Source organism: Periophthalmus magnuspinnatus, chromosome 11 (assembly GCF_009829125.3).
Source record: "Periophthalmus magnuspinnatus isolate fPerMag1 chromosome 11, fPerMag1.2.pri, whole genome shotgun sequence".
Taxonomy (NCBI): Eukaryota; Metazoa; Chordata; class Actinopteri; order Gobiiformes; family Gobiidae; genus Periophthalmus; species Periophthalmus magnuspinnatus.
The window spans coordinates 7,074,548-7,101,129 of NC_047136.2; the positions used below are offsets into that span (position 1 = coordinate 7,074,548).

The 26,582-nt window shown below is 38.0% G+C and overlaps 1 protein-coding gene across 3 annotated transcripts in view; it reads left to right on the forward strand.

The window, feature by feature from the left end:
• Positions 1-26,582, forward strand: part of elmo1 (engulfment and cell motility 1 (ced-12 homolog, C. elegans)) — a 101,651-nt gene that overhangs the window by 45,580 nt on the left and 29,489 nt on the right. Inside the window, exons 2-16 of one of the 3 annotated variants that reach the window (XM_033975492.2) lie at positions 53-96; positions 6,794-6,939; positions 12,550-12,590; positions 12,702-12,774; positions 12,870-12,920; positions 13,000-13,169; positions 15,359-15,394; positions 16,673-16,772; positions 17,072-17,223; positions 17,336-17,414; positions 18,267-18,317; positions 19,401-19,523; positions 20,511-20,639; positions 23,088-23,192; positions 23,966-24,074. The exons of 1 other annotated variant lie outside the window; for it this stretch is intronic. In XM_033975492.2, coding sequence (XP_033831383.1) covers positions 6,862-6,939; positions 12,550-12,590; positions 12,702-12,774; positions 12,870-12,920; positions 13,000-13,169; positions 15,359-15,394; positions 16,673-16,772; positions 17,072-17,223; positions 17,336-17,414; positions 18,267-18,317; positions 19,401-19,523; positions 20,511-20,639; positions 23,088-23,192; positions 23,966-24,074 — 1,297 coding nt within the window. In that variant the 5' untranslated portion in view covers positions 53-96; positions 6,794-6,861. Of the gene's footprint in view, positions 1-52; positions 97-269; positions 443-6,793; positions 6,940-12,549; positions 12,591-12,701; positions 12,775-12,869; positions 12,921-12,999; positions 13,170-15,358; positions 15,395-16,672; positions 16,773-17,071; positions 17,224-17,335; positions 17,415-18,266; positions 18,318-19,400; positions 19,524-20,510; positions 20,640-23,087; positions 23,193-23,965; positions 24,075-26,582 lie in introns of those variants that run through there. One more of the 3 variants, XM_033975493.2, reaches the window with a different exon arrangement.

A 26,582-nucleotide genomic window follows, 5' to 3' on the forward strand; every position in this document is an offset into this window, starting at 1 on the left:
ATATGTTCACATATTTCAAGTGATTAATTTCTGTTTTTCTTTTCTTTTGCAGGATTCTGCCCAAATCTTGTGCCCCACAAAGTGCACTACTTTTTGGTAAGTGCCTCTAACCTTGTGTCATTCACTGATTTTAAGTTGGCCTTCTGTTGTATTCCCTAGATTCTTCTCTTGCTGCCATCTTGTCTTTGTATATTGCCGCTTTTTACTGTGAGACTTGTTTCCTCTTTTCTGAAGTACGCCTACTTCCTTCTTCCTGTCTCTCTTTTTCTGAGCTTCTTCTGCTCAAGGCGACTAGTGTATAGACCACTATGTAGTTGTCCATGTAACGTTTTATACCACCTTCATGTCACTTATTTGAACTCTGCATTATTTTTTTTACTATAACATCACATAGCCTTTCATTAGTTTACATTCACTGGATTTCTTGACTCAAAAGAATCAGGTAAGTGTTTATATATTTATAATGTTTTTACTTGTACACACTTTTACATCCTGTGTAGGCCTCTGGGTGCGGCCCTATGCACTCGCCCTCACTACTTTGTAATGTAGTGTGTCTTTGCAAGGCCAAAAAGTTGTAGTTTGGACTATTGCAATGCCTATTGGTTGATCTGGGATGACACTTGTTTTCCTGCAACCAAAACATCCAAGTTCTAGATGTTTCCAAAGTGTAGCAGCTTGTGGCCTGATGGTTTCGAGGCAGTGGAAATGTGGTATCAGTATTTTATAACTTTGGAACGGATAAAGATTCTTAGCCTTGCATTGGAAAGTAATTATGTAGCTGAGCCTCCTACACATTAGATTAGCTTTTCTTGTCACTTTCTATTTAGTGTTTTCCCGTTGCTGAGTGTGTCCTTGTGTTTTACCGACACTGTTTTGATGACTGCTTTTCTCTTCTCTGGATTACAGAACACTGTCCAGGTCTCGCTAATTGTTTCTGACTCACTTGTTTACCTCCAAATTGATGCTCTGCTCTGCTCCTAACACGCTATTTAGACTTCTACCCTCCCCAACTCATTGTGTCGTGCATTTAAAAATACTCTCTAATACCAGAGTACATGCAGTTTAAACATGAGGCGGGGATTGCGGTCTGCTGCTGCTGGCTCTCGCTTGGTGCCGCATCTACGTTTTTGACAGGATGTCCTGGTTATATGTACAGCCTGAACAAGAGTGACACAAATTGGGTAACTAGAAAACCTGCAGTGGAATATATTCAAATAGATTTAGTTTTAAACCTGACCCAATACCACCTCCATTCATTTGTCTTCCTTTTTGTGGCTGTTTTTTGGTCATCTATAGTGCCTTCCTGTTGACTGCTCATTTGAAGTATGTTCTCTTATTCAGCAGTATTTTAAATCTTCTAGCCCTTTGTATCAGATTTAAAATGAGGAAATTGGTTGGGCTAAGAATGCATGGTGCTCAGACAACATTAAACTGTTGGCCCTCTGCTCCACTGCACTTATCTGTGATCAGGTCTGTGATTTGGGTCATTCTTAACAACTATCTGTTAATATCTCAAGTCAGTGTTTCATATCATTTTCTAATAAAAGGATTTCTCCATTATCTGTCTATATAAGCATGTACAGTTTATAATGGGAGAAGTATTAGTCTCTACTGGCCAGGCTGTTTCTATAGTACCTTAGCTGTTGTGTCACTTTTTCTTGCATCTCGTATTATCCTGGTAAAATGTCCCCAAAGCGCCCACCTCTCCTCCAGGGTGTAATGTGATCCTGTGTGTAGGTGTGTGAAGGAGGCAGCCATAACTCTGCCCCTTCACCATGACGATGGCTTTTGTTTCAGTTCTCAGATAAGAATTACTGAACTTAATACACATGAGCCCCTGTGGTGGCGGGCTTATTGTAGAGGCATCAGATGAAGAGGTGAAGGGGCCTTACTTTTGAAATCCATACAACAGGGTGGTGAATAGATGGTTACATGCACAGATTTCTTTGTGTAATGAGGTTGGATGGGATACATGCTGCAGGCACATGAAAGCACATAGGCACTTGAATGTGAACTAAGAGGATTCATTTTTACACTCAAAAAGCCCTGCTCTATGTCAGGGGTTTAATTTTCCACTTCAATGAAAAGCCATTTGAAAACCAGAAAATTGCATTTATTGTTTGTTTGTTCAATGCCCATTGACAATTTTATGAAAAATACTACTCATTTTATATGGTTACAAGTCAAACTATTCTTTACACTGGCACTACTAGCTCAAAGATGAATGGTTTTCTTTACAACTTCTAAAATGATTTGTTCCATTGCTGCACATCTATGGCTTATATCAACTAACAGAGTATCCTGGATTGCAATGATGGAAAATCTTTAAAGACAAATGCTTAAATGCAGCACCTCACAGCATAGGCGAAATATGTGTTAGATGAATAAAACAGCCTATATGCCGTTGTGGGAAGTTGTTGTGTCTTGTTATTGTCACCATTAAAGTTTGTCAAAATGTATTCACTTTGTTTCTATCTAAAAATAGCATGTTGTTTGGATGTCCTTGGAGCTGGGAAAGTCCTTGTTTATTACTTTGCAAACTTTGAATAAAAACCGCTGTCTCGTTCACTTAGTTCATTTTGCGACCAACTAACAGAGCCCAAAAGGCGTCACAGGACTGGGTAAATTTACTCATAGCTCTCTCAACTTCTGAAGGATTCACTTTGCTTGAAGTGGAAGTCATATTTTTTTTTTCTCTAACATCTGAGTTAGGTCCTTGATATAAATCTGATGATCTGATTTTTCTTTTTGCAGCCTCTTTGTAATGTAATAGGTCCTTTCTCCTCCGGCCTTTAGCGATGCTCCACTGACACTGTGGCTAATGCGCCCCTCTCATTACACATTATGAATTATTTAGGTGAAACCCGGCCGGTCCAACAAATCACAGGACTTCTCTGCTCCTCTGTTCTGTAGGCTTTTATTGATGTTTGGGGTCTTTCATTTCGACCTCTGGCAGCAGACCGGTAACATGAGATTTGTCCTGTCTCCTGCCTTCCTTTTGGTGCTAATCTCAGGAATTATGGTTAGTGTCACCCAAGACTAGCCCCCCTCTGACCGAGTGGGAGCATGTATTTTAATATTGTGTGAGCGCAAGAGTGCAAACAAAGCATGCAGAAATAGTTATAACCTCACTGGAGCCCCAAACACTTTGTCCCAATTTGACGATTTAACAGTTTTTCAGGTTTTGTTTTTTTTTAGTCATCTTCACCATTGTGAGATAAGGCCAATGAATGTGCATGATGTGGGTGCTACTGGATGAATGGTTCCTCTTTGAGAAGCAGAAAATCTTTATTCAAAACATTTGATCATACTATATAATTTATTTACCCACAATTGTATCAGTATTAAAAATGTACCTCTTTATATTCATACATTCCACTGTGGTCAATGATAATGCTGGACCTAAATTACTATAATAAACCACAAGCTAATTATTATTTTCGACAGGCGTTTTTCCAGAACAGTGTTTTGTTTTTCTGTGGACCCATAGTTTAAATGTCAGATGAGTCATAACCTGTATCACAAAGGGGGGTAGCATTGTTTGAATTCAGAGACATTTAATTTTGTATTGCTCTTCTGTTTCTTTGTCCAAATATTGTTTTTAAATTCTTTTGTGAAACATTACATTATATGGCCGAAGGCGGTTTGGACGTTGTTTCATTGTAGGCAGCACATTAGCCTAATGAGATCTGCTGGACTCTAATCTCCTGCTGAATGAATCCAGTCTGTTTTATGTTCACATTAAGAGAACTAAGGACCAGAGACAGACTTGGCAAGAAGCAGAGCAAAGATTGATGGAGGAGAGGAACATTGGAAGAGCCAAGTGATGAGAGGCAGAAATTAAGTGAAGCATTTGCTGAGGAGCTGTCATCACCAGCCTGTTTGACCCATAGTACAGCTCGTTTCAGAAGAAGTATACTGTCGACTAAATATACTGAAAACAAGTCGACCATCTCAGCCAGAACCAGCTAGTCTTGCTGTAAAATAATATTGCTCTAGTTATTCATAAAATCATAAATAAACATAGATCTGTACTGTGAAATTTGTAAAAGCTTTACCAAAAGGTGTGTTACTGTGTTAAGTGCAGTTTTACTTAACTAAAAGTACAGATACAGTGGCAAAAATGTACTCAAGAAAAAATCTACTTAAGTAAAAGTATTCAAGTACCCATTTAAAAATGGACTTTAAGAGTAAAAATATAAAATATTTCACACAAGCGTTTAATTTGTTAAAGTGTAAATGTAGTGATATTAATTTAAAATTATACACATTTTGGTCACAATAACAATACAAATCAATTTCTTGATTTTTCTTTTGAATTTTGTGTATTTATTTTCATTTACTCAAAGCCGAAGCTTGAACTCAAAAACTTTAGTCAGGATATTGCCATGAACATGGTAAAAATAACCCCTCAAATTATATGAAAAATACTTTTTTACATACAGTCCAGTTCAAAAATGCAGTGGAGTAGAAAGTACAGATACCTGCTCTCAAATGTAGTGAAGTAAAAGTTAAAAGTACCCACTCTAAAATGTACTTAAGTAGATATACCTGAAAACTGTTCTTAAGTGCAGTACTATACTTTCCTTCATTACCACTGGTTATGGGTTTTTATTACACTTTTTTTCTAAGGACTTCAAGAGGTAAATACATTTTTCTGCTTCTTCTAAGGTTCAGGCTTGACTTTGATTGTTTAGATGTACTTGTCACTCACTCAGAGCCCTACACAACAGCATTAAAGAAGTTGAGAAATACTGACTCACTATATGACCAAAGTAGGAGATCATCACAGGGATAAGATCACAGTTGAATTTTTATAACCCCATCACGCAGCCCTAATCAAATGTATTTCAGTCTAGCACTTTTTACCATAACGCCTACAATTCAGATATTTCTACTATTACTAACTTCCAAAACAAAATCATGCAACTACTACTACAACTCAGATCTCGATATTTCATACCCAGGTCAAGATTGAAATCAGGACAATGTTTTATAGAAGGTATACCACTAGAGACCTTTTCTCCAAAGGTCACTCTGTATTTAATTATTTATTTATTGTTTGCCGAACATTCTGGAAAAGCCTCAGACAAACACTCAAAGGCATTATCGCTCCGAGGCTGTTACCTGCAGTCTTGTATTGATTCCTGGAAAAACATGATGAAGGCGTGCTCCCTGGATTACCCGTGGATCTGAACATGGCGTACTTGTGTCAGGGCTCCGCGTCTCTCAATTACACCCAAGTATATGGTTTTAGAGGATTTACGGGGTCTGTCAGAAGTCTGTGTGTGTGCATGTGTGTGTGCTCGTGTGTGTGCGATCAATACGGACCAAGGCCGGCTCTGACTCATGTATTTCTCAGAGGATGATGACAAGGTGCTGGAAACACACACGCGTGCTCCTCTGTTTACAAAGAACATCAGAGCCAGGTCTGCAGTCACCATAGGCACCCAAATATTACACTGTGCATGCCATTCAGTCCATTTTGTGGGACTTTTTGCTTTGGATTTATATTGACAAAAATCGTAACTTTTCTAGGCTATCCTGAAGGCAATATTCAAACAATTTCATGGCAATCAGAAATGTGCTTGTAATTTTATCTGCATCGCCCACCTCTACATTTTCACTGTCTTTAATCTGGGGGACTTAATACTGTATGTGTACTTATTAAACAGCCAAATTTTACTGCTTCAAAAATAGACTTTGTGCCATTTCGTTAGATGACGTGTTATTTTTTCATTCAGCCCAAACTTAATGAGTGCCATGTTTTGTGCTCTGGTTCACTGAGAATATGCTAATTATGGTGAAGTATTTGAATCCAGCGGTATTGTTCACACAGATGTTTGAATCTCTCAGGCAGTACTGCATCACCATCTTTTCTGTTCCTCTGCATTGCCTTACAGCAGAGAGATACTTGACTGCTCTCTCTCTCTGCCTGCCACTAAAAGCAAACTATTTGACATATGTTACAAAGGCTCTCTGATCTTGTGTGGAAATACTATTTTTTTATTTATTTTTTCTGATAATATTCAAATCTTTGGAAGGAGTGACTCATTTTCGGGGTGTTGTGATGAACGTGACTGGAGTATGACATGTCTTCGCCAAGAAAGATGCATCTTGAGCTATTGATGCAGTGGACTCCATGGCAACGGGCCCTTGAATAAAAGCGATGGTGGATTATTATGGGCTGACTCACTCACAACACCAGGCCAGGCTCATTACTATGTTCAAACTCATACACGGCAGTCATATGTATACAAATAGTATATACTATGTATATGCTGTAAAGCTGCATTACTCTTGATATCTAGGAGTTGCCAGGAGTTTCATATAAATAAAAGCTTCTGTTTTGAATACTTCTCTACTGTGATTTGCAATATAAGGATTTGTTACTTCAGGATAATTATTTGTTATTCTAGAGTGGTGTGTGAATTGTGAAAGCTCTCAAGGACAAAGTAACATGTTTGTTCTGTGGCTGGAGTCAAAGGAAAACTGCACTGTCTTAGGTCTTGAACTTCTGTGGGAGAATTTGCATAACAGTTTTTAAGGTCATGTTGCTTTGGGCTAAGCACGTCCTAATATTGGTAGATAATAACTGTTTTTCTTTGCTTTGTTTTGGAGGACTGTGAACAGACAGTGTCCTGTGCATGTTAAGTGCTGTGTTTGGTTTGTTTTGTTATATGTGATACTCTTTGAAGTAGAGTACTGCGTGAGCAGTACTTCATGCTATTTTGTTGTTGCCTCTGTCCTCCTTTCCTTCCTTGTCCTTATAAACCCTCCTCTGTCTCCACAGGTTTGGATGAGCTCGTTTCCGTAGCAGCAACGCAGGTGTGACAGACCACACCACAGACACCGGCCGCCATGCCGCCACCGGCAGACATCGTCAAAGTGGCCATCGAGTGGCCGGGAGCCTTCCCCAAACTCATGGAGATAGACCAGGTACACCACACACTTAATCTGTCCTACATAATTATTATGGAGCTTTTATTACAATGAAAATACAGTAACAGCCTAAATTTTTACTGGTTCACTTATTTATTATTTTATTATAGATTTATATGAGCAACTTAACCCAATAACATCACTTTGTCTTGTCCATTTTCTGCTTCTTCTTCTTTCATTCTCGATTATGACACAAAAACCCTACATGTATGTACTATATCTTGGAGAAATTCTTATGGTTTGTACCTCATCTGACCCACATTCAGCTATGGTCCGATTAAGTCACCACAGCTTAGAATATTTGGAGCAAGGTCCATGCTTTGACTTAACACAACGACTTGGAGTGAATCTGTGTTTTGTAAATGTACACCACTGAAGGAAATAAAACCAGAGCTTGTGGAGAAACTGAAGTACTTTCTGTGCTGTACCTCTCTGGGCTACTGCAGCCAAACACCCCTAAGGCTCTGAAATGATCTGACCATCTGCTGAAGTTACCACAAACCTTCATTATCAAATTAACTTTCATTGTTCTCCATTAATAATATAATTAATAAAATGTGTAAAAATCTTGTATTGGAAGTCTACTGTAGATTTGACCAACTTTTTGTGATTCAGGTCAGTACGTCCCCAGATGATCCACCACTTCAGTACATTAACATTTCAGGCCAACACCACAAATATTATTAAGTGCTCAACTTTCAGGCATTACGGTAATGGACTGGCCTCAAAGCATATTACCGGCTCACTTACAACCCTGCAAACGAAAGGCCACGCTGCATCCGTCATCAAGGACCAAGAGCGTAATAAAAATAATGAGGCTAAATAACATTAGCGTGTATGGGGACGCATGTTTACTGTTACGTTGGCAGATTACACATACACTGTGTTAAGAGCTGGTCTGAGTCACACTCCAATGTACACTGTAGTGAGTCACAGGCAGCTGATGATTGGCCTCTTTCTCAATGGACGAGGGCCACTAGGCTACTTAAATGTTGCACATGCAAACAGGTTCAACACAAGCATACTTCAGGAATGCAATCAAGTGGAGAGCTAAAGAACACAATTTTGGATTAATAAAGATATTTCCAAACACCATTGACATTTATAATAAGTGCGATAAATAGCTTATAAAATATTAACCTTTTGAGTTTAGAAAATTTATAATGGTTAACCAGTTCATAACATCAAGTCTAAACTAGGCCTAAAATAGGACGTTATAATTGCTACAGAAGTTCAAAACAAGGACTAACCCAAAAGAGGAGAAATGTGTCAATAAAATGAGTTAAAGAAAACCTATTGTGCTTTTGTCTGCTGTGTAGCTTTAATCTATGACACCCGTGGATCATTATGTTAAAGCGTGCACATTTAAAATCTCCATATTCATCTAAAAGGACTTAATAAAAGATTTAAGCTCACTGACTTCAACATTAGGAAAACTGCGGTGTCCAGTGCGGATTGACCTCGGTGTAAACTTCATCACCACAAAGACTCAGCAGCTCGATGGATAGCTGCAGATCACACTAGGGAACAGCAGATTTTTTTCATTTGTACCAAAATTACTACGCAACACTGCTGAATCCTATATGTATCACCAATTAAAACTAAATTTGAGAATGAAGTAAGTACGTCACAGTGGGCAATATGGCGTCTTGAAACTAATCGCTTAAAGATCACTCAAACATGCACATATCACTCCAAAAACAACTTTGGGTGAGTAGATGAGAGGAAACAACTTTTTAAATGGTTAAAGCTCTAAAAAGTCAGATTTGTGTAATAAGAGGAGCCTGTGTCCGATTGAATGTAGAAGTTTTAAAATGTACAGTACATTTTACATTGTGTACATTTTTTACTATTGTTAACCAAATAACCTAAAAATACTAAAATGGTCCTGAAATGGAAACGGGCCTAAGAGGGAAAACTTCACAGGCTGATGCATTTAAACATTAGCAGCAATATGAAGTTAACTTTAGATAGAATACCTCTTATAGTTTAAGTGTGCTTTTTTTTTTAATAATTAATATTGTGAGATTACACTGAACAGCTCTGAAGTGTTCAGACTCCTCCACTCCTCTCCGGCGCTTTTGTCCTCTCTCGTCTTTGTGCCATTCTCTTGTTCCTCCTCCTTCTCCTTCACCTCCTTGTGTCTCTTTTCTTCTGTCTTCACTCCTCCTCCTGCTCTTTTGTTCACACTGTTAAAGTTATATCCATCCTCCTCCTCTGTGGATCCTGTGTACAATGGGCCAGCAGCAGTTTATGGGTGTCTGAATCATTTCTCCTGAGACCACTTTGTGCATCAATGTCCTGAAACATGAATTTGTTAGTGGCTGTTTACCATGTGGGTTTAACACTGCATAAGGCAAATTAGGTGTGGGTGTTTGAATTCCTGTTGAAATGTTAATTCAAATAAATGTGCAGTGCAGTATGTATACGATTAGTATTAGGGAGCTGCTAAAAGGGTTCAGTGAGGTTGTCAAAAAAAACTATATTCAGTACATATTAATACTGACAAAAATGACAAATAGGACACATTTGGACCTTTTCTTGAATGGCTTTACAAGCACATAGTTCTACTGTGCTGATAATTGTATTATTGTATAAAGTGTTTTTTTGTAATCATTGTGGTATTGATATCAGTATCAGTATATAGTGTCCTTCAAAAGTACACAATATACTGAAACTAAATAACCCTGATTACAACACAGATTGCTATTGAATGTTTTTTGTGTGTCTGACGGAGCTGACAATGATTGAATGATATCGGAGCTTTTGCCATTTTTTACAGCTTAGCTCTTACTCTTAGCTCTTACTCTACAAAGATACATAACTCTCTTACATATATATATATATATATATATATATATATATATATATATATATATATATATAAATAAATATAATATAACTGGCCAGGTGGTTATAGTAGCATTTATGCCTAAACTAGAAGTTTGAGACTAAACACTTTTTACCTTTGTCAGCCAGAACCACACATTTTGACAAGACTTTACAAAGATGAGTGGATCAGGAACTGTATCCTGTCTCCTGAATTTCAGAGGGCACATGTTCTGTTTGTGTCAAAAAAAACCCCATGATGGCTTACGTGTAAAAAAAAAAAAAAAAAAAAAAAAAAAAAGAGGGAAAAAAAATGCAGCGGACTGAGAAACAGTGTGGATTTCTGCTGAATCAACCATTGAAGCACCAAACTTATTTATCTCAGGTAAAAGTCATAGGTTTTGTTCTGAAAAATATGAGGAGAGGAGAGGAAACGTCTTATACATTTGAGAGACACATGATACAAATGAGCGACTGTTGTTGGATTCCCCAAGTTAGAACGGAGGTTTTTCAGGCTCTTTGGTCCGATTCCAGACCCTTCTGGATTCAAACAGAATGTAGAAGGAACTGTCTGTCTGGCACTTTCATTGCAGGATATGGGCAGTGTGCCTTTTGTATTTTGACTCTTATTTTCATAATTTCATTATTGTGTAATCAATACACATGGAAAATGCATTTGTAGAGTGCATCATTATCATCTTTTAGAAATATGATCCAAATAAATGTAATTTAGTGTTTTGACTCCCTCAGGGCCTAAAACCCTGAAGTGTTTTGTTTTTTTATGCTTTCAAGATGTTTTAAATACAACCTTGCCTCACTGCAGTCTACTTTTGACATTTATTTCAGATAAAAGAACGAAATGGGCATAATTTTAAACTTGCAACCTCAAGATATAAATCATTTATAGTTTTGCCGGAGGGGAGTGTGTGTCTAAGATGATCACAGAGAAAGAAGTTTAAGTAGATTTGCATGTTATGGTATGAGCAGATCAAATTGAGGTTGGAGAGATGTGACTGAGGAGAGTTAGTTCCTGTGTTAATGTACAGTATATAAGTAAATTCCAGAGGCTATGAGAGGGGGATGATGAATGCACTGAAACCTATGCATAGAAATTACTTTCATTTTATAATCATTGTGGAGACTGGGTAATTTAAGAAGACAGCACCACCACAGTATTCATGATTATAGCCTTGTAGTGGTTTTATTGAGTAACTTCTTGCCAACCTGGCTCTAAATACCAACATTTTTACCACTATACATTTACTTTTGATTATACACTCTCTGGCCCTTTTTATTTGGGGCCAGTGTTGGTGAATTATACTCTGTAAACAGCCATACTCCTCTCACCTCTGGTATTATATGCCCACCAAACTGCTGTTCGTCAGTTTTCTATTATCAGTCCTGGAGATTTTTGTCAGAACCAAAAGTATATACTGCGCTTGCCTATTTACTTTGTCAGCTTCTTCAAAGTTTTCTTCTGAATCCTGTTATGAGTCCAGGTTAGGCGACTGATCTTGTTTAGTGCAAGTTGCTGTAGAGGATTGGATGAGGTCTGTGCTCTTTGGATGCTTGTTTGTGCTGTTGAGATGTTAATACCATAGCACAATTTGTACTCAATGTACAAGATAACACGGGAGAAACTGCACGTTGTACATAAGAAAAGCTAAATATAAAGAAGAGGTTGAATCACCAGCATGAATCACCTCACAGCTTTACCCTATAGAAGATGTAATTACATACAATATACTGTACTGCCGTTTCCACATCGCACATCTAAAATGCTGGGGAGTTCTCCTTAATGGCTGTAAGATAGATCTGCTACATGTTTATATCTCTCATGAAAGTTTAGCTTGGCAATATTAAGATCCTTCTAAATCTATACCGACATCTCTCTGATATTACCCCTGCGCATTCGCTAAGAGTGTAATGTTCCTCTAATGCCTCAACAGTCATTCCACCTCTTCACAGCATCACCATATACTCAGCCTAACTGTACTTACTGTTGTTTTTGCTTTGATCCCATCCCATTTGTTTATGTCTTTGCACAGAATCCTTTCCCTCTCCCTTTGTTCACATAACAGTTGTCCTCCTCGGCTGCCTTTTACGCCTTTCTTTTCTTGTCTATCTGTGCCCACCGCTACTCATCCCATCACAGTTATCTTATTTCCTCATATTTCCAGCTCCACAGACTTTGATGTGGGTTGTTATACAGCAGGTTTTGTAGGTAAACAGTAGACTTTATCTTCAGTGCCCAGAATATTATGAACAGATGCTCTAGTTTGTGAATACAGAAATCTACTATTTAACTACACTTCAGTGCTTTGAATAATCCTCATAAACTATATTTTTGCATATTAATGTGCTCTTTGGTGCTCAGTTACATTTGCTTGAGTAACTTTTTAATTCAATTCTTCTTCTTGGAGTAGTTTTCAAACGCCACAGATTTACTCCTTCAATTATGATTTAGACCATCTCTTTTTTGTGGTATAACCATTGAATGGCGCAATCTCCTAGACTACTACTACTACTACTACGTCTTTGCATTTGTATTTGAGTAAAATCATTTTGAAGTAACCTTACTCTTACTTGAGTACAATTTTATCCACTCTACTGAGTGTAATGTCTTATACAGTGCAAGTGAAAATGCATGGCGCAGTCTTACATAGAGCCTGGTGATAAATTGTTATGATAAACCATCCACTTTATTTCTCCAGCCCTGTAATATAAAATAATAACAGCCTTAATCTTAACTGCAGCTTTCTGTGTCTCCTTCTGCAGAAAAAGCCACTGTCTGCCATCATTAAAGAAGTATGTGAGGGGTAAGTGTGCATTCAGATCATTCTATTCAATCACGCTCAGTTTAGAAGCGTCATTACTTAATCTTAGTTTCAGTGTACTGTTTTTAACTGTATCTTTTTGCTGCTGTTCAGGTGGTCTTTGGGGAACCATGAAAACTTTGCCTTGCAGATAGCTGACTCCACAAATTTCTACATTACTGAAAAGGTATCCGTTTTTAAACAGCCACCTCCCCCCTTTTTCCCCCTTTTTTTTTGGTTGGTTAACGCCAGAAAATATATTCATTTATTCTTTTATTGTAGAACCGAAATGACATCAAGAACGGGTCTATTCTGCGCTTGACCACCTCTCCGGTAAGTGCGATTACATTTGAGTACTGTATTTTACATATGATTTAATGGGAGTGCGTCTCATTGCGTGTCCTCCCTGCAGTACCAGACAGCGGTTCAGCTACATGAGCGGATACAGTCGTCCAGTATGGATGCTAAGCTGGAGGCACTCAAAGACCTGGCCAATGCGTCCCGGGATATCACCTTTGCACAGGAGTTCATTAACCTGGATGGCATCTCGCTGCTCACTCAGATGGTGGAGAGCGGCACTGAGTAAGTCCTCGTTGTAGTGTGTTAAGCTACCACACAAAAACAAGCCAAAGTGAAAACAAATATCCACTACACACACTATTCTAAGTATATAGTACTCATTTTTTTTATGGTTTTCTGGGTCTTATCATAAGGATTATCATAACAGACAGGTGATCGATATGCATACAATAAATAGACAAAGAAACTACGTGGTGAAAGGTCTGCTTGCCTCTACATGCACTGTACTATTTGAATTTAAATGTGAAAACCCACCACTTTAGTCCAGGTTTTAATTTGGAAAATCATTGCAAATCTATTTTACGGCAATAATGTCAAATTCCATGTTTTCCATAACAGAATATTGGAGTAATATGCGGGTATTGTTTCGCTGAAGGAGACTTGATGACTAAGCTCATGCACTAAAACCAAGCAGAGTTATGTTTCTGTCCATAACCGCCCCTGAACTCCACAATGATCTTATAGTTTACGTAGGGATATGGCCAGTCGGAGTGGATGTTATACCTATAGCCTTATGAATATTGTTTTGTCTATTCAGGTTTGTCGTAATATGCATACACATACATTTTTCCTTTCAACGTTAATATGCAGGTGTACAATTATAACAGCATACTTGTACCACACCTGCCCTGGGGCTCAGGTTTTCCCTTTTATATCTTTACAAGTGTTACTATAGGAGGAATGACTGTACTGTAATGCATGTGTATAGAGGGGAGGAGCCTGCGGGCTGTGTGAAGGTTAAAGAGAGGACAGGTTGTGCTGAGGTAAACGGGAATACAATAGTGGATAGGCATGCCATCACAATCATTCAATAAGATCTGCAGATAGATTATATTGAATACATTTGTGCAAGTCCATGCTATTGTACTGTCTGTTTCATGAAAGTAACTAGCCGTTATTTAGGTTGATTCTACTATAACCCCTTGTATTTCCTGACAAAATAACTGCAACTACTTATAGACGTCTGTTTTCATGTTTATTCTCTAAAGCAATACTATCAAATCTATAAGTAGAGGTCCTATATTGCACAAAATTGACTCTTGTGAGCTCTTAGCCATGTTATAATGTTGTTACCGCCTCAAAAACAGACCTGGAGTTGTGTTTTGTTTCATTCACACATGTTTGAATAATCCTTTATTGTTAGTCTGCACATCACCAAATCTCAAAATGCTCTGTTCCACCCTGTGATGTCATATCGTGGCAGTTAGCAGCTCCTTTTACCTCTTGTTTAGTAGAGATTGGCAATTCCAGGGCTGAAATTATGTATGTATTGTGTATTTTCTGTTTGAGAGAAGAATTCAGCCTAAATATGAAGGATTTGTGTGTTAAACATGTGTGAATTAAACAAAACAAAACTCCAGATATGTTTGTGATGAGGATATGCACTCTTTAAGTAAAATGTGTAATATAAAGCATTCAATAAAATCAACATTTGAATGAGCAAAATCTGATACTGAAACCAACCTTGGTGAATTGCCCATTTTAACCACATTGTTATGACAAACTTCCTCTTTATATTCGCTAGTGGTTTGTTATTAAGTTTGAACCCAGTTGATCTCAGCATCAGTAGCACTGTTGCTGACACCTCTCCAAGTCTCAAATATGTTTTATTCAAATGTTAACAATACTCTTGAGTTTATGTCAGGAGGAAGAGACAATGGCGAGTGTCTGTGCTGCATTTCCATTTGAAAAAGCAGATGCAGATCACACAGACAGGCTTTGTTACATCCACTCAGTTACTAAACCTGCCAACTAAATTAGTGAGGCGTAATTAGAAGGGATCAGTGTCACAGCTCTGGAGGGTAAAGTGGTCTTGTGATTTAATGCATATTGTTCTTTGAAAGTAATGATACACTGCCCTCTATTGGCCACATCAGGTGCCATCATCCTCATAATAAGAACTACAGTTTAGAATAACAAAGACAGATGAGTTCCCATGTTGTAAGTAATTTAACAGTTACAGTATATCACCATTGCTTTATTCTTTGGTAATTGCGTAGCTGAAATCGTGTTTTTGATTTCGCAAATATGTGCTTAAAACAAATCTCTTATTTAGCTTTGTTAACTACCTCGTCATAATCATGTTATTTTATGTATATAGTAGAGTAAAAAAAAAAAACACTTTAAATAATTCAGTGCCTATTATACAGATATATTTTCCATTTTGACACAAAAGTTTTTCATCTTTACAGGCGTTATCAGAAACTACAGAAGATTATGAAGCCATGGTAAGCCCCTCCCCTTTACTGCAGCTGGGTAACGTCATTGGCTCTTTGCTCTTTTCCTAACCTGCATGTTTCTGACTATGCCCCAGTGCCTTATGGGAAATCTTGTATCTTTAACGTCATCATTTACAGGCTCTGGTCAGCTATGTAGGTGTTTTAGGGCACCAGTCTTTGGTTTTCTTATTTCCTGTCTTCAACAGAAAGAAGGGCAAGATGTGTTCTGTATCCATGGGTTTCAGAATTTTGAAAACCTTGCCATAGTGATTAGCAATATAAAACAAAATGTATATTTTGAATGGGAAAAGGTCTTCAAAATGTTGCATTAAATAGGAAGATGAAGCCCATGTACAGGTTCCTCATTCAACTCTTTATACTACTATTCCTTACAATAACATTGAACTTTATTCATTACACAGAAAATGTCATGTTCCTGTTCCTGACTTACAACTTGGCCTTCTTTCTGAAATGTTTACTTCTTGTTGTTGGGGTTTTTGTTTTTTTTGTTTTTTTTTGTCTTGAGGATCATGATCCACAGGCTTTTCTGTCATTATTCTGTCTTCATTCTTTGTATCCAGTGTTTTTATAGATTTATAGAGTGCACTGTAGCTTTTTAGTTTCACTATAGCTTCTTCTGTGTTATTATGTTGTTCTAGTACTATGCAAGTACCTATTTTACTAACCTTTTCTGACTAGCTTCCTTTTTTCTTAAACATTTCTTGAAACTATTTAAAACATTTTACAGTATTATGACATTGTCAGTATAAATATTGAACATGTACAGAGCATACAGGTATAGTAAGACTCCATAATGTAACGTATAGGAGATGTTTTAACTTAAATGACTGTCTTAACTAATCCTTAATGTCCACAGACTGCAGGTCATTATCATGTGGCTATAGTACTCCATCTTGGTTAAATGGCTGTTGATGTGTACCCTGCTTTGGCCTCCTGCAGAGTGATGGATTTTCCTGATATTTCTCTAACTGCATGACTTCGCTCAATAAAGCTTCTTTCTGCTCCTGTTTGAACAGTGTGCTGTGCTGTGGCCCCTGCAGGCCCTGTGATGGCCTCCTGGTGTGTTTGAAAGGCCAGCCTGCCCGCTACGCATCTCTCTGCCATTTCTTCTTTGTGCCTGTTTTCCTCAGAAAGCCTTGGTGCAGAGTTTAACTTCTGCTCCTCTGTGTTGTGTCTGTCGACTCACTGCCCATTGCTCTTAATGTATCCATCCATCTTTACCTTCTCAGTCTGCTGGTTTTAAAGCAGTGTGTGTGTGTGTTGTAGTTTCGGAGATCTGCTCTCCTTCACTCTGACGGCCTTTGTGGAGCTCATGGACCACGGCATTGTCTCCTGGGACACTTTCTCTGTGGCCTTCATCAAGAAGGTCAGAGCCAAAGCTGAATAGACCATAGGCCACATATTTATTATGTGATTTATTTTTTACAGCACAGACAGTTTAGGCTTATTTACTAGTTACGAGCTCATAATCCTTTTCTGGAATAGTCCTGTGTGTTATGATTGTCCTGTATATGACAAAAGAAAAAAAATGTATACTAAGCTTTGATTTAAAGGAAAAAAAGAAAATCAGTCGGCCGTTTTCTTCTACTGCTTATCTTATCTTGATGCTGAGTCGTGTGCCCTCCACATTCCCACCTCCTCTTCCTGTTTACTTCCTGTGTGCAGATAGCCAGTTATGTGAATAAGTCGGCCATGGACACAGCGGTGCTCCAGCGTTCTTTGGCCATACTGGAGTCTATGGTGCTCAACAGCCAAGACCTTTACCACAAGGTGGCACAAGAGATCACCATTGGTCAACTCATCCCACACCTGCAGGGGCAAGTGTCTACGTTGTATTAGTATATCACATATTCACTGTCCCTGTAAATCTTTCTGTTCTAGTATTTCTTCACTAATTGTATCCACTGTTGTTGTTTTCTTTTATTGTAGGACTGATCAAGATATCCAGACCTACACAATAGCTGTCATCAATGCTCTTTTCCTCAAAGCCCCAGAGGAGAAGAGACAGGTGAGACGATGCATAAAAGTCTGTCAGTCACAGTTATTCATGTTTCATCCATATGTTAGTTTTATTTTGATAAATAGTTACCATCTGGTCCTAATTAAACATATTTAAGATAGTTTATTTTCATGTATCTATGCCATATGTGTATTCTTTCCATTTCCTCTATACAGAGTAGAGAGAAGCTGTGTATTACTCACGTGTCTCTCCATTTTCATATATATATCTTGTCTTATCCATTAACCACAAGGCAAAATCGTGTTCTTCAATTATAAATGATGCCATGGACTCAACTCAATGCAACTCAATCCTGGCATTTTTCCACTTTTATAAAATACTGAGCATGTTACTTTCACACAAGTATTTCCTAATAACAAATACATAATCTTTCCCTGATATTCACTTGGTTGTCTATCCCCCCCTTACTAAGGTGCAGCGTTGCTTTCTTTTGTATTTTCACTTCAAAAATCATTGTCCACACCCTCTCTCTCACCCCGTCTCTCTCTGTCTCTAACTTTTGCTTCCTTCCACTGCACACGACATGGTAGTTTGATGATGAGCACATTGTGGACATCCGAAATTGTCCCCTGACAGTAAGTGCATGCTTGATCAGCACCCTTTATAGAATGCACTGTGCAGGTTTGTATCCCCTTTTTAAGATTTAATTCTCCTTTGGGATGGCTTGCGTAGTTTTCTAGCCTATTACTACATTACAGACAGCTGCTATGGCGAGTTGCTTTTCTTTTGCCCTGCATTCATCCCTATTTTAACATGTTACAAAAATGTATTATGGTCCACAGTTTAATCTTTTTTCTTCATTTTTTTCTTCTTTTCCCTTTGTATGTTTGTCTTTCACAGGAGATGTCCCATATTCTTGCCCAGAAACAACTGCGCTCCATTATTCTTACTGTAAGTCGATGCAGTTTATTCATTTACATCTAAACACAGAACTTCAAAGTATAACTAATCAATTGTCAATATAGGGCAATTAGTTTTATAGTGGTTCCTTGCATGTTTGATAATTGCTTGGCACGTAGTCAAAAATTATTTCTATGTAGATTAATAATTGTCAAACCCAGTCAAACCCATTACCCACTCCTGATTGCAAGCTCTTTATATATGTTTGACATGGTAGTTCTAAGTTAAAGGTGCATTGTGCAACATTTTCTTGTGGCTCCTTGTCTCCATGGAGATGTTACTGCTTTGACTTGAATTGAGTATGACATTAAGAGTATCTATCCATCTGGAATTTTTACTGGTGTTTTATTGCTCAAAAATATATTGTAAAACATGTATTCTTACTGTAAGTGAGGACTCCTTTCCTTGGTTAAATTTAATGCCATACTGTGGGGCATTTTAGACAAAGAAGTAACATCCCCATGGAGAGAAGCAGGTCAGAAATATCAATGCACCTTTAAGTTTACAGTGGCTTATAATTCAAACCTAGATAGTTTTGCCCTCACAAACTAGTCCTGAAGCACTAGTTATTCATGACTTTTTTCCGTGAGGTAATACGCACTTTTCAATAAATGAATACACTTGAAAGCTGTAGAACCACTTCTGAAAAGTGAAAGGTCAAAAGTATATTGAATCAAGATGTGAGAGCCCTCTGGTTCTTTCATAATAGGTGAGAATATGTTTCTGATTGTTCCTGCAGTAGTTTACTCTGAACTGACACATTTCTTCCATCATTGGTTATTTTCTCCTTTATTCAGCTCCTCACACCTGTTCACTTTTTCATTTTTCATCTGTGCTGTGTTAAATCTAATCCTGTCTCCTCTCGCTTCTAATGGTCCAGCACTCACTCCTAAATCTCCTCTTTTGTTATCGCTCATTGACTTTCTCCAAAATCCATGTCCGTGTTCTCTGATCCATTCACTTTTATTTGAGCACTTTCAACTCTTGCTTCCGCTCTCATTCACAGATCACTCCTCTCTTTTGGTGTCTATTAGCTGTGTGCTCACCTGAAGTCTGTCCTCTTTTGGCCTGTAGAATGTGATCCGCAGCCCTACACCTATTAACGACGAGATGGCCCATCAGCTCTACGTGCTGCAGGTGTTGACCTTTAACCTTTTGGAGGACCGCATGATGACCAAGATGGACCCTCAAGACCAGGTGCCAACACGATTAACTATAGCAATGGTTCACAACAGATTTTGAGACAGAATTCATGTAATTTTTTCTTCAAAATTGACTTTTAAATGCTTTAAAAAATGTTTTCCCTTCTCATTTACCTGCTCAAAGCACGATGGAGTCAATTTTATTCTGTATTCAAGATGCCACTGCTCTGAAAATGTTACGTAGTTTTAGGTTAATATTGCAATTTCATAATTTTGATAGATGGACTATAATTGTAGAGCAGACAAACGCATAAGATCTTCTAACGCATGATGATCCTGCAGGATTTATTCTATGTTTACTTGTTTTTCCAAAGTTGTTGAAATAATATGAAGTTTAAATATTTGACTTCAGACTTTTTTATTGCTCTGGTTTCCCCTAACTACCAAAGCATGCAGGTCTCATTGGCCCACGGTGACGCAGCAGCTCATGACTAAGCCCCCACTTTTCCTGACTTTACCTTTACCTCACTAATATAGACCTATGCATTATAGTTTTTCCCCCATAGCTCCTCCTAAATAACAGAATACCACACATCTATCCAAAGCTTTGAACATATAATCATGGTTTCTATGCTATACTATTTAGATTCAATCTAACCTGACATTATCTCCGTTGCATGACCAGTCTCAGAGCGTGAAGGCGTGTATTGAAAAAGCTCACAGTAAAGCTTTCACTTAAGAATAAAGGTGGCATAGGGAGGTCTCCTGCAGGTTCACTCAGCCTGCTGCAGCTGCCAGCCATAAACATCATCAGTCTTTTATTCAACAGCCTGTGGGCAGTTTGGGGCCAGTTGAGACAATTTTGTATGCCACTTACTGTAGCACTTTGGCCAAGTCATAAAAAGAGTAAAATGACAGCTTGGGAACTATAGCAGCTTACACTATGAGGAAGTACTAGAGACATTATAAACTGCTTCATAATAGATGCACAGATGGACAGTATTGCAGCTAACTTTGAAACATTTCTTTTCTACTTGTTTAGGCTCAAAGGGACATCATTTTTGAGTTGCGGAGAATTGCGTTTGATGTGGAGTGTGAACCTAATAACGGCGGCAGTATGGAGAAGCGCAAGTCCATGTACACCCGCGATTACAAGAAGCTGGGATTTATCGTAAGTTGTTTATTAAGTCTATATATTTACAGATGTATCCACCAGCTGGACTCACAAAAGCAAAACATCTGCCTCTTGTGTTGGGTATATCTGTTTTTACGTCAGATGCCTGTCCATACATCTCTCTGTTTACCTCGGCTTTGAACTTGACCTCTTGTGGCTGGGTTACTTTTTAATTTGTTAAGTTGCATAATACGTTTTACAGTTTCTTTAATGGCACCAGTCTGCATGATGTCATAGTTGCTTGAATCCCGGCTCTGGTTGCATCCTAGGACAAATGTGATTGTGCAACTATAAAATACAATTTAATTTGTTGATGTAATGCTTTTGCAGGCAGCTCACGTCTTCGGTCTTGGAGGAGTAGTTTTAGATTAGGCAGTTATTTATTCACGCTGAGCCATCTTGAGACTAGAGTCAGTCCTGAGAGACTCCTGTTAATTAAACATGAGAGATTAGATCATATTATTCGTCATCTTGGGAGCAAACTTGGTAAAGGCTTTTTATTACTCCTACATTACATCCTACTCCACTCTGACTGATTCTCATTTCATGTTAGTTAGCATTTCTTTCAATTTTTCACTTTTACTATAAAAGAATGTGAGGGTGTCCTTGAGTTAAATGTCATAGTCCAACTTTTGTAAGACAGCTCGAACTAACCCAGAGTCTTTGTCTGTAAGCCCAGGGCTGTTCCAGGGCGATTCCCAATCCCAGTCTCCCTGCGGTATGTTCACTAAAGATAAGGACTCTTCTACTGGCTTGTCTACCAGTGTGGAGGGAGAAGGGACTAAAAAATCATTGGGTTCAATTTACAAATGTCAATTATACAGACAGGCCTAAAACTTGCTTCCAGTGCGCTTCTTCTGGGAGGGAATACAGTTCTTGCATTTATAGAACTGCTTCAGCTGTCGAACGTGAGGAGTTCAGAATCAGAATCAGAAGAGTTTTATTGTCATTGTCAGTGAACGCAACTCACAAACTAGGAACTTTCTTCGGTGATGAAGTGCAATATAAAACCCTGAATAATAATAATATAAAAAAGTAGAAATATAGCTATTATAAATACAAATAAGGGCATGCATAAAGTTAAAAAAGATAAAAAAGATATGCTTAAAAATAAAATAGTCATAGAGGTAGATATATACAATAACATCAGAACAACAGTGCAAACTTGACTTATTAAGGTGACCGGTATTATAAAGTCTCCAGTTTAGTGCAGATATTATAAAGTGTTCATGAGACCAAAGCAGAGGGGAAGAAGGAGGTTCTGGTCCCAATGGACTGTAGCCTCCTGCCAGAGGGAAGTGGCTCAAATAGTCCATGTCCAGGGTCCATGTTCATGGTATATACTCTACAATACATCTGTGTAATCCCTCAGTGGTCCAGCTATGATCTATATTAAAAGAAAAATTCAAGTCTGTCAACTAGACAAAAAAGTTATAGGAGTGAAGACGTTTCGCTGCTTATCAAAGCCGCTTCAGTTCTGGTGAAATTGCTGGTGGACACTGCGTTATATCTGTCTGAAGGGAGAGCTAGATATAAGGCGGTGCCCAACAGCAATCTGACCAGAACTGAAAAAGTGTCTTTGATAAGCAGCGAAACGTCTTCACTCTTACAACATTTTGTCCAGTTGACGGAATTGAATTTTTCTTTTATGGCTCTACAACACATTCATTACACAGGTTCATGAATCAGTGTAGGAATCTCATTATTTGGTGTATAAATTGATGAATGCATATTTTTTCAAACTACTGAAAAGTCTCATCCACACCACGGGGTTATTCATTATTATTCATCGATTCAAGACTATATGCCCCAGTTTAAGCCCATAACTAAGACACTTTGTCAGATAGTGTTGCAAAGTGAGCCAGACTTTGCTGTCCTCTCATTTACTTTCACATGCTGTCCTGATGTCCTGTCTACAAAGTCCCGTCTCACCTTTTGACATACTTTCGAAGCTCTACATTTAATCCTTATTTGACAGACTTTGTTTGAGCTTATCAAGAGGATTACTGATGATGACAGATGATAAGTTTGCATATAATCAGAGTTTTGAATATCCGAGGCTACATCTAGTGTAATTAAATGGTAGAGATATTGTGGATTTACACATTTGCATAAAACAAATCTAGCTTTTTTTCCCCACAGAGGGACTTGAGTCATTCTTTCCGTTCAAAGCCTGAATAAAGGTTTTCATCCTCTCGGCCATCTGGTGTAAATGCCAAATTAATGTGCAGGTCACGGTGCGTTCTGTTGTGTCCCCAGAAAGCTCTGAAAAAATAGGATTGCCAATTTAAACTGCTTTTAATTGTATTCCATTATTCTATTGATGTAATATATTTGTAGAATCTTGCTGTTGACTGAAATGGAGCTTGTTGAATTGATTTGAGCTGAAATAATCCATCATTTTCCGGCAGTGTTTGCTGTAACCAGTTTTGTTGTGTGCCTCAGAACCATGTGAATCCAGCGGTGGACTTCACCCAGATCCCTCCAGGCATGTTGGCTCTGGATAACATGCTGTACTTTGCGAGGCACCACCAGGACGCCTACATCAGGGTGAGCGCACACACAAATGCTAGCTTCTTTTGGCCCTTTAAACACTCGGGCAACTGCTGCTCAAGGGTTATTTTGCCTCTCTGTTCAAAAGTAAGAAAAAATAGTTTGTTTTTTATGTCAGAAATAGAATATGTCTTTATCTGCCTGTGATGCGGCTGGAATAAACGGTGTAAGCAGGCTTTGTCTCATATATCCTTTGAAAGTGTGAAATTGAAATGATGAGTGTTGAAATGACTGGGATAGATGTATATATGTATGTAAATAAATATAATATAAAACATATAACAACATTTTTATAAAATCAAATTAATATAATATAAATATACTAAAATAAAATAAATAAAGATATAATATATTTTTTGTGTTTAAGTTGTTTTTTTATATTTCCAGTTATTTTTTTAAGGGCATCCACATTACACACATTAAATGACACACATTTGATCGAAATTAAAAGTGTGTGGAGTGAAAGGCGTGTTGTGGAATATATATGAAACCAATAATTAATTAGTTAAAATGTAGTTTGTGTAATACCTCAGTCGTTCAGGTCTGATCCATTGCAAAAGAAACATTAAATTACCTGGAAAAATGTTTTTGAGTGAAGATGTTTCCAATCAGCTTCTTCAATTCTGCAGTTCTTCAGTTTTCTTTTGCTATAATTAAAATGTAAGATAAGATCACTTCACTATCATTTCCCTTGATATTTACTAGAACAGACAACAAAAAGGGTAAAAGGGTAATAAATATGCTGCTAAAACTCACGTTCGTATTTCTAGATTGTCCTGGAGAACAGCAGTCGAGAAGACAAACACGAATGTCCTTTTGGCCGCAGCAGCATTGAACTTACCAAGATGCTGTGTGAGATCCTCAAAGTGGGCGAGCTTCGTAAGTACACTACTCCTCTTAATTACCTGAGCACAGCGCAACGAGACAACTCCCCACAGTTTGTCCCAGTTTGAGAATAGGCGCGTTCTATCTTCACTAACTATACAGCAGAGGGTTCATTATGTGTTGATGGACCTTGGCTCGACTGGGTCCCTTTCAGCCCGCGGCGCCACCTATGGGAAACATACTGTGCGGGAAAAGAGATGCTTTGTCCACATCCATTTGGAATTGATGTGCCCTTTCTATTTGTCTTGACTTGTTTAAATGGACCAAATGATGTCGACGGTGCTCCGGACTGCCCCCTGCTGTTCTCTGTAGGGAGCGAGATGGCATTCTTAGCTCGCTCTTAAACTGATGTCTACTTTCCATCTGCTCACTACTAACTACACGAGGACACAAACACGCATCTCTCTGAGCTTTTAGCACTACATTTCAATATTCAGACTTCAAAAATTATCTTCTTATTTGGTACCTTTTTACGCTAGTATTTCAAGAATTGATTGCTAAGTGACTAAGACTAATGATACAGTTCTTGTCCAAAATGGTGTAATTAAGAATAGCTGCGTAAAATAAGTAGTGGAAAAGTTTTGGGGAAAAATCAGTTTGGACTTTTCTATGTGGTTTGGATGTGGTGCTTCATGTCTCTATTGAACTAGATCAGATGTATTATGCCGAATATCTGTTTCCCCACCCATAATCATCATTACCAGTTTGTCCTATCGTGTCTTATCTTGGTTTAGCTCGAGATTTTCTGGCAGTGCACAAAGGTGACCTTGACTCGTAGCTCAGTGCCTTCTCTCCCCAGTGGCTGCACCGTAATGCCCTCTTCACTGTGACTGTGTCCAGAGACTGCCGCTTCTAGCATTAATATTTATCATGCTGTATATCTCTATGTGCGTGTGTGTTTTAAATAGCAGCAATAGAATTAAGTTTATCTATAACCTTCCTGTGTTTACGTACACATGTATTTTGTAATGTAGGAAACTTATCTTTTTATCAAATAGTGGATCATTAACTGGATGTTAGTTAGCATAGTTTGTTGTCATATAAGCAAGAACATTTTTAAAGTAAGACATTATTTTTCGCCTCTATAGAAAGCAAAATGAAATTTCAAACATAGGAAATAATTCATATTTTACCTGCCAATTCTAAATCATCATCTTTATCAGAACCTGAGTAAATATTTACAGAAAGTTGCAGTAATGATGTGCTCCTTGCATGAAGTGGTTTTACAAGAGCATTTCCACACACAGCCCATTAGCTACGTGTATATTAACACAAACTAATGAGGGTGCGGACTGTAACATGGGCCGGGCAGGTGGAGACACTGTGAGTAATACAGATCATTAGACACTGTGGTTGCTGTGTTTTCCAATGGAGACACAGAGACGCAGGACTCTTACATTGGCTGTCATCATTCGTTTTGACCTTTTCCACTGAGAAACAATGAACCACCTGACATTAACGAGCATGTCGGAGGATGTGTTGCTAATGTCGCTAATTCTTCTTATTCGGTGCTTGATCTGAGTCAAAGCTGTGTTACAAAGTGCTGTGTGGTGTTGACAGGGGCCATTTTGCCTGTGTCTAGAAGTCGCTGTTTAATATAACATAAGCTAATGGTTTTGAAAAGGTAGCACTTTGTAATGGGTCGACTTGCTTTTATAAGTAAGTGCTGCTGGGAATACAAATGCTGCAACAACAACATAGTGGGTAGACAAGGCAGAGTTGTGTCTAAATGATTTATAGTGCAGACAAAACATCACTTTTAGAAAAAACAACAAAGTAGGACTAGGACGTGAAATCCTCAAACATGCAAAAAGAAATAATCATGTAATAAAATTCAGCTATTAAATGTTTTGTCATGGGGAGGTATCTGAAGCTTTACTGTTGATAGGGTGGCAGAGTGGTTAGCATCTCTGTCAGTTTGCAAAGAAATTCAAACCAAACATGTGTCCAAATATGTTTTGGAGACTCTAAAATAACAAACCAAATGAATGTGACATTGTATGTCAATGTACACATCAGTCAAATGTTTGGACACACCCTCTCATTCAGTGTGTTTTTTATGTTTACTACTTTCTAAATTTTAGATACACACAGAACGCATCAAATATATGGTTCAAGATATGTGGAATTATGTAGCAGAGAGAAAAAAGTTAAATAACTCAACTTATTTATTAGTTAATTTATTTTTTATTCAAATGCTCAAAGTAGCTACCCTTTACTTTAAGCGCACTGCAAATCCTTCGCTTTCTCTTCATGAGCTTTATGATGAAGTCTCCTGAAATGTTTTTTGCTTCGCAGCTTTGCCTTGTCAGGATCAAGAAATGCCAAGAGTGCAAAGCAGTTGTCAAAGCAAAGGGTGGTTATTTTTTATTTGTTTTAATCTAAAACAAGGTTTAAGTTATTTTGAGTTTATTTTTTGTTCACTACATTCCCCATGTGTCCATTCATAGCTTTGATGCCTTCAGTGAGAATCTACAATGCAAAAAATAATGTAAATAAAGA